Below are 8,873 nucleotides of genomic sequence, written 5' to 3'. Positions count from 1 at the left end.
AGGATGTCCCGAAATTCGAGAGTAATATTATCGCAGCGTGAAACTTGGTGAAAAATTAAGTAATAAAAATAAAAAAACCACTTTTTTCGTAAAATAGTCTTTTAAATATAATTGTTTAAAATTTTACTAATCATAAATGTTATTTAAAAAGTTATCTATTTATATCTAATATCACTGCATGCACTTTACACGGACAGATGACTTTTTGATCATTATGATTAGTCAAATTTTAAACTTAAAAAACTACTTTACGGAAAAAATGATTTTATTACTTAATTTTTTACGAAGTTTTATATTACAATAATATTATACTTTCGATACATTCTGTATATCTATAATTTTTAATTATGAACAATAAACAAATTTTGCTAACTTAAAATTTATAATATCTATATATTATTGATTTACATAAATAAAGCTATGGTTCTTTCATATAATAATACAAAAAATGTTGGAAAATGTAATAAAAACATAAATAATAGTTTTGAAATATTTTATATTGTTTTAAAATGAAAAGTGTATATATGTATAATATAGATATTATTTTTTTCTTTTCTTTCCCCATAATGGATTTCCTGCCTATTAAGATAAGTCGCAATACTATGAATATATACATAATATAGACATATGAACAAAAAATAGACAAATCAGATATCAAAATATAATAGCTCTCTTTATATATAGAATGTTCCTTAAATTGGTTGTTACGATTTTTGAGATATTTTCAATGAGTTGACGAAAATATAAAATATTTCTAAGAAAAATTTATTGGCCTGTAAATTAATAGCCTGTAGAAGAAAGAAGTTTACAAAATGTTGTTAATCAGACGATCAGCTCCAGGCCCCCCTACTCCAGTAGTGGGCACCTTATACCGCATATAAGATGCTGTACTCGCGTTGTACTAGACCGGTACCAGCTGTAGACGAGCAAAGACAGTGAGGTAGTACAGATTAGTACGTTCACGCAGTTAGTGTTCAGCGTACAGAGACTAAAGATCGCATAAATCTCTTGTTTTCCCTTCGCTTTCGAAATCGCACTGCATTTTACGAGTCAGAGTCAGTTGACGGAGAACGAGTCAAGGCTTCCATTCTAACGTTCACGGTTTTCCGGTGCTGGAGAATTTCTTTGTAGTGCAATCGCCGCGTCCCTTCCTGTGTCTGTGGGAAAGTGGAAAGAAACTTTTGCCGATTGAATAGAATTGCTGAAGTGTCGAGATACAGCGGCTGAAAAATGGAGATCTGTAACCGAGAGGACCGACTATATGGTATGCCATGCGAAAAAGCGTCGCGCCTCGTTGATAACGGGGAGAAACTCCGGCGGGAGAAAGTTTCCACCCTGCGAGAACTTATAGATGCGCTGTATGAGGCCTACAACACGGATAATGTGAATATCGATTACGTTCAGGACCTGATGACGAATTATAAGAGCAATCCCGCGGAGTGGAAGAAATTTGCCAAGTTTGACAGATACAGGTATTTGATGTTTATCTATTTACATACGAATTTTACAAAACAAATATTTTATCTTTTAAGATCGTAATATGATTACACAAAAATAGGAAATAAAAGTCCTGTACGGTTAAATTTGATTTTTAATACTAAATAATTGGGTGCGAACTTATATATTTATATCCAATCCTGCAAATTGCCGTATTTAATTATTAAAATTATTATTAAAATTGTTTATAGGGTTTAAGATGCTTATCAACATCAGATTATTAAGATCTTTTTAAGATATCTATGAGCATTAAGATATTTATGAGCATTAATATTATCAAATTGTTTGTCAATTTAATTTGTGATATTTACTTTAATTCTGTTAGAATTGTGTTTCAAGATTGAAAATTAAATTCGGCTCATAACTTTTAAGATTGAATATGCAGTATTATATAAATTTATAATATGAATTATTTAAGCATTAAAGATCTAGCTTAATCGTTTAGTGTCTTTATTTATTTATTGTGTGTCTTTTAAATTTTTTAGTATGTAAATTAATTTTTTCAATGTAAGATGCAACAGACGTTATATTATTAGGTGTTGGAATTAATTCGTAGCGTTTTACAAGTGATGGGAAGTACTTTCATTAATGTATTTTTTAATGCTCATGTGAAATAAATAACATTCTTTCATTAAAAAACGCTACGAATTAATTCCAACACCTAATATCATTACAACAAGATTGTTATTTTAATTTTATGTATTAAGTGTTGGAATTAATTCGTAGCGTTTTACAAGTGATGGGAAGTACTTTCATTAATGTATTTTTTAATGCTCATGTGAAATAAATAACATTCTTTCATTAAAAACGCTACGAATTAATTCCAACACCTAATATGATTGTCAAACATACATAAATTATGACGATAAAAATAGTTACATCTACATAACAAATAGTTGAAAAACGATAGCAGTAATATAATCATCTGTGATAAATATTGAAAAATATTTCCGGCGCGATAAAAAAATCTCAACAATTAATCGCGGAAATACAAGAAATTAAAAATTCTTGAATAACATTCGCTATGCTATATTATATATTTTATTCCAAAAATAAAATTACATCGCTTTTAATCTGACAATTGGTAAGATTTACATGCCTGATTCACGATTCCACAGAATATATATCTGATGTAATTGCACAACTTGTTAAAACGTGATGAGAATTGTGGTATGCGTGCGGAAATGTTTTCATTAACTATCAGCTAATTGCACATCGATAATTACAGCACTATTACAAATAAAATCACCGCATAACGATGATCAATTAGGGACATTTCCGGAGAAATACGTCGTACTTGATAAAAGATGAGAGCATATATATTTTTGTTATTTAACATATTTGAAGTATGTAAATAGAAGTATGTAATATAAGAACGCAAATAAAAGTATATATATATATATATATATATATAACAACGCAATACAAAATTGTGAAATGAAATTAATCTGGCGAAGTTCAAAATGGGTTATCGATCGTATGTTCTTCGCTTGTTCTAGCTCTCTCTAATGCTCATACGTCAAAATATGAAAAGAAAAATTTGGTAACCTTGTTTTGTGACCCGTACAACACCACTACCACTTGTAGTAGGAATAGATTGTCATTTAATAATCGTCAGACAAAAAAAAACATCAGATATTAGCAGAATTGTGTCATCGCTTCATTTTTTCCGATCATCAATCTCATGACTACCGTAAATAATAGATAACTAATATACGCAACGAAATATACACAATTTTAAAAAAAGAATCATCGTGTTTACGAAGAGAGTGAGACAAGAATGTAAAAAGAAATGCTGTATTGATGTCAGAAAATATTTGAGGAAACAAAAAACTTTTAAGACAAACGAGATATTTCGTGCCAGATTAAAATTATTTGCATTTAACTAATTAACAATTTTATTAGTTATCTCATAAAGTTAAGAATGCACGAAGTTAAGAATGTACGAATAAATTTCGGATCAAAAGAAAAATTCTATTCTTCGCAGCTTTATTTACCAGGCATACATATTACACATGTATAATTACGATAACTGAATTAGCTTATTTATTACGCGCGATCTGGACATATCTTCATTTTCGTTCGATAAAGGAGACAGAGAGAGAGAGAGAGAGAGAGAGAGAGAGAGAGAGAGAGAAAATGTTCCAGAATTATTAGACACTACCGACAATGCTATCTCTGTGAACATGTTGCAACGAACTGAACGATGCAACTCGTATTTTCATATTCAGAGCGCAGATAAGCGTTTTACTTAGCACAGAGATTACTGTATGTAATACTCAAACATTTTAAGCATCCGAGAAACACATTTCTATTGATATTCAAGAATTTTTTGTTTTTTCTCAAATGGTTCTTAACTTCTTTTCTTCTTACTTTCGTCATATATTATATTATCGAGTGCTATCGGAAATACGACAACTAGTTTAACATCTTGCTAATTGTCGAAGACATTGCATAGCTCTTGATTGAGCAAGCGACTGTAAAGAGGAACGAAAATAAGTTTACGAGTTCGCGAGATAACGAGCGTGTTGGACGCAGGTGGAATTACTGTATGCAGTAGCTGGAGATCCACGTGACTCGGGAAAGTACGGAAACTACGGGCACGTTTACCGGTTTTGCTGTCAACACAAAGTAGAACGTAATGCTGTGTGGCAGGCAAATATTCCTTCTACTTCGAGATCGTTCTTACGAAAGGTCACTAGAAAGATAAACATTTTGGCGTCATATTTCAATTCAACGAGTTATCATATTGTTCAATGCTTTCAGTGTCAATCGATAGGCGAATGTGCCATGTGATTACAGAAATTGTTGACAATATAAAAAATCGCATCGATAAATTAATGATAAATTTAGTGGTACATCGAGAAGAAATATTTTTCTGTAAAAATGAGAAATAGAATGTTTTTAAAATCTAGAAATTTTTATTTTTGAGACAAATGTAGAATCTATCAATATTTAGATTTTTTTAGATTTTTGCGCGCTTTAGATTTTTTGAACGCTTTTATTCACATGCTTTTATTCGATGAAGAATACTTGTACCTGCGAGGGTACAAAATATTCGTTTATATCACTGTCAAAATCATCCAAATTAATATTAATATTAACTCAGATATAATTAAATTGAGGGATTTGAAGATATCTTGACACTTTGTATGAGATGATATTCTTTAATTAAGACATTTACAAAATTAATAGTTAATATTAATATCGAATAAAATGAAGATAACGTAATTTTCTCTCTTGATTATTTTGAAAAGTATATTTTCCTTATGGATATTAAATCTTGTTATTTAAAGATATTATTTAGTATCGGAAATTAGAACAGTAATAAATAAATATCCAGAGGCGATCGACCGGTGAACGTCATATACACACACACACACACACACACACACACACACACATATATATACATGTATAGTTGGTTATATGTATTGTATATACTTTCCATACATATATTCCCTTTCTCCATGATTGCGTTCTGCGCAATCCAGAGGACATTGGTATCTGTACATCGCATGACATTCGTAAAAAAAAAAAATTCGAAACGTATGCCGTGCGAAACATTGGAACTTTCAAATTATATTCGCTCTGCTGCATCTCACATTTCGCTGCTGGAATCACAGATCACCGATTCGTAAATCGTGCACTCTACATTAATGCTTCTCGTAAATAATGCTTGTTTTTTTTTTGGGACGATGAGGTAATTGTTTTTTTAGGACGATAAGGTAATTGTCAAATGTTACAAAAAGTTGTAACATTTAAAAGTAATTATTTAATAATACTGTATTATCAATTCGGATTAATTTATATTTAAATAATTGATCTTTTCGAGAAAATGGGTTTTCTTTATTTTTATCTGTTAAGATTTTTTAATCGCGTTACAATTTAAATACGTAATCTGAGCTAAAACTATAACATATATGTCAAGTTTTATAATTGATTTAAGTTTTAGCAATATTGTGATATGTATTTTTTAAAGGACTAGTTTATTTTTGAGCTAGTCTATTTCTTGCAAAATCTATACCGATTTAAAAGCTAATTTTGTACTAATTCTTTTTAAAAGAAATACAGATTGGAATTAATTAAATCGATAAATAATAATAATTAATTAAGATAGATCAATAGCTATTTTGTTGACCGAGTCGAACGTGTGTGTGTGTGTGTGTGTGTGTGTGTGTGTGTGTGTGTGTGTGTGTGTGTGTGTGTGTGTGTGTGTGTGTGTAGATATACACACTATGTGACTAAAATCTGCACACTTAATAATCATTTAAAGTGTATGCGCATTTGAAATGTGCACCAAGATTTTCGAAAGGTACCAATCGATAGCAACGGAATAAGAAAATTCTGACCAGTCGAACAACATTTTCAAAGGAAAAATATTAAATTGTAATGCTCGACGTTTTGTGTGCAGATATACCAGAAACTTAGTTGACGAAGGGAATGGCAGGTTCAATCTTATGGTATTGTGTTGGGGAGAAGGTCATGGATCAGCCATACACGATCATGCCAACTCGCATTGTGTAATGAAAATGCTCCAGGGGAAATTATGCGAGGTACGGAAATTACGGATAATTATTGGTAATCATTTCAGACCACGTATCATACATACATTGTGATGTAAAATTGAGATACCAAAGTGCGTTATTTTTTATTGTTAGACGAGGTACGCGTGGCCCGAAGGATCGGAGATGAAAAATGATGCGGAGCTCAAGGAACTCGAGAAGAACACGCTTGATATAAACGAGATCTGTTATATTAATGGTATGACTTTTTTAAAATTAAATCCTAAACGATAAGTCTTACATATTCAGTTCACAAATGAGGATCAAAAAATAACATTTTAACAACTTATTTTATTATTTAGTCAAGCATCGAGTCTGGTGAAATACAAAAGATATTTGTACAGGGGAGATTTTGATTTTAAAAAAGCCTTATTTGTAGAATTTTAGAAAATAAACATTAATTAACAATTTATTAATAATACGTTCTGTCTTAATATAAATAAAAAAATTTCGCAAAAATTACTGTGTTCATGAAACTAAATTAGAAACTAAGTTTCTCGACTAAATGAATACTTTTTATTCAAATAATACAAATTTTTATTTACGCTTATTATTAAAATAATATATTTTAATTATTACACATCTTTTTAAGAAATAATTTTGAGAATTATACGAGAATTATACTTATCTTCTTTATTTAATAATACTTATCTTATTAATTATACTTATCTTCTATTTTTTATTAATAAATTGCTAATTAATCTTTTCTTTTGAAAAATAAATTATTTTTAAAAGTATGTTCTCTGTATGAATACTTTTTACATTCACTGTATTATGTATTATTTGAAATGGAACAACTTCAATCGAAATTGTTCAATTATTCCCAAGATTTCTACATTGTGTTTTTTCAGTGAAAATAGAATAACTTTGATCAAAATCCATTTCGAACAGTTTTATAATACATGCTTTAATCATTTTTGTAAACGTGAATTCTAAAAACAAAATTACAAGCGCTTTTATTTTATTTATAAAATTATTTATGCGAATAATATAATTCTGTATATGTATATGTACAGAAAATAATCTCGATATTTTTTTCCGTTCGAAAGATTCACTAGGTTTGCACCGCGTCGAAAATCCAAGCGCGGTGAATCCTGCGGTCTCCCTGCATCTGTACTCGCCGCCATTCTCGTCGTGCTCGGTCTTCAACAAGCAAACCGGGCAAAAGTCTACGTGTAAGGTCACATTTTGGTCCAAGTACGGGGAAGGAAGAAACCGGGTAAAAAAACTATTTGCATATCTCTCAAAAGTTTTATCTTACCGCGCAATTCTCGATCTACCTCTCCGCCAAGACGCATATCAAAGAATCTTGCAGCATCCCGAAGTTGCATTTACGACGCTGGAAGTCATTACAAAGATTTAAATTCAGTTACGGAGGAACGTAATCGAATCTTCGTCTCTTTACAGAAAAATTCTAGAGTTAGTTCACATCAAACTAGCGGAACGTCTTTATTCATATCTTTCTTCAATTTCTTTTTTCCATTTTCATACAATTAAATTTCGCAAGTTCTAATATGATCGAGTATACCTAATTGATATGAAAAGTCTAACGAGTGAAATACACTGACGAATCCACGATGGAGGCAATTGACTACTTTTTTTTAAAAAATATTTATAGTAAAATCTTTCCTTTTTTTAAAAATATTTATAGTAAAATATTATATATTGTATTTTTAATATTTTTAAAATGCTTAATCACTGCAATTTTGATATTCCAAAAGTATTTTTTAATTTAAGAAAATCCTAGATTTTTAAGGCTTATTGTTTTATTATAGACATCGTATTATGCAAAAGTTTATGTTGCAGCTTTTATTTTTTGTTCGTTTTCCTGGATAAGTATAGAGGTATTATTTTTTTAATTTATGCCAATAATAATTTCAATATAAAGCCTTTTCATATTTGATACATATTTTTAAAAAACTTTTCGCTTGCAAAACGCACAAGTTCAAAAATAAGAACGATAAAGTACGAAAATTGTGGGAAATAATGCAATGTTTTTTTTTTTATTTGTTCGCATTAAACGCATGGGGTTAAAGAAACTTATTAACAATTCAAAATATATAAATCCGCCAAGTGCCTCAGAAGTTCTTGGATCCGTCAGTGGTAGAGCAAGCGGAAATTTAACAAATGTATAATTTATAGCAAATTCAAGATGCCAGATCTCCCGAGGATAACTAATCTGAGCAAGAAAGCAGAAACCACCAGCGATATGCCAATTAAGCGTATAATCGTATACGGAAAACGATTTGCATTTTCTTGAATTGGACCTAGTTGTACATTGTACGAATAACTAAACGTTAATAACGTGTATTATTACTATTGTCCAATTTTTGTCGTGTAGTCGTATTTAAGTACTTAAATTTACTTATAAGAATCTGTAGATATTTTTATGTAAGAGAATACGCATTTCATATCTATTTTATGATATCTATAAATAAGTTAAATTACTAATCAAATAAAGAATATAAGAAAAAAATATATTTTATTTTATATATTTTATGCATGCTCTTTTTATTAAGCTCTTATCTGTTACTAAAATATTGACATTCATCTGTCAATAATTAATAACTCGATAAATTATAAAAAAATAACATCAATATTGTATAAAGAATTATATTAATATTGTAATTTCCCATTTAGCAATATAAATATACTCTCTCAAGAAGGAAGTCAAAATAATGGCATTGATTGAACATGACAAAAAAAAACGACATAAATTTGATCAATCATCGATTAATAATATTATATTGATATTATTTTGGCTTTCCCCTTGGACTTATATTTATTAATCATCTACCTTAAATATTGAAA

General features: G+C 29.6%; 1 protein-coding gene across 2 annotated transcripts; it reads left to right on the top strand.

Moving 5' to 3' along the window:
• The first annotated feature begins 884 nt into the window (after positions 1 to 884).
• LOC105153025 (cysteine dioxygenase type 1) lies at positions 885 to 8,779 on the top strand. 2 transcript variants are annotated; one of them, XM_011067635.2, is made up of 5 exons: positions 885 to 1,472; positions 5,912 to 6,053; positions 6,159 to 6,261; positions 7,112 to 7,237; positions 8,205 to 8,779. In XM_011067635.2, exons 1-5 carry the CDS (start codon positions 1,231 to 1,233, stop codon positions 8,234 to 8,236), a joined length of 645 nt encoding a protein of 214 aa, XP_011065937.1. In that variant the 5' UTR covers positions 885 to 1,230; the 3' UTR covers positions 8,237 to 8,779. The 2 variants fall into 2 exon arrangements, with proteins under 2 accessions (XP_011065937.1, XP_011065936.1); XM_011067634.2 differs by having other exon boundaries at positions 886 to 1,472; positions 7,112 to 7,281.
• The last annotated feature ends 94 nt before the right edge of the window (positions 8,780 to 8,873 follow it).

Source organism: Acromyrmex echinatior, chromosome 15, assembly GCF_024713525.1.
Source record: "Acromyrmex echinatior isolate Ae372 chromosome 15, ASM2471352v2, whole genome shotgun sequence".
Taxonomy (NCBI): domain Eukaryota; kingdom Metazoa; phylum Arthropoda; class Insecta; order Hymenoptera; family Formicidae; genus Acromyrmex; species Acromyrmex echinatior.
The sequence above is the reverse complement of the archived record's forward strand: the minus strand, read 5'-3'. Positions and strand labels throughout refer to the sequence as shown.

Bases quoted from the DNA above. Each gene is read 5' to 3' on its own strand.
- LOC105153025 (XM_011067634.2), top strand. From the start codon at position 1,231: ATGGAGATCTGTAACCGAGAGGACCGACTATATGGTATGCCATGCGAA. The intron at 1,473-5,911 runs GTATTTGATGTT...TTTTGTGTGCAG, and splicing joins GCCAAGTTTGACAGATACAG to ATATACCAGAAACTTAGTTG. The intron at 6,054-6,158 runs GTACGGAAATTA...TTTTATTGTTAG, and splicing joins TCCAGGGGAAATTATGCGAG to ACGAGGTACGCGTGGCCCGA.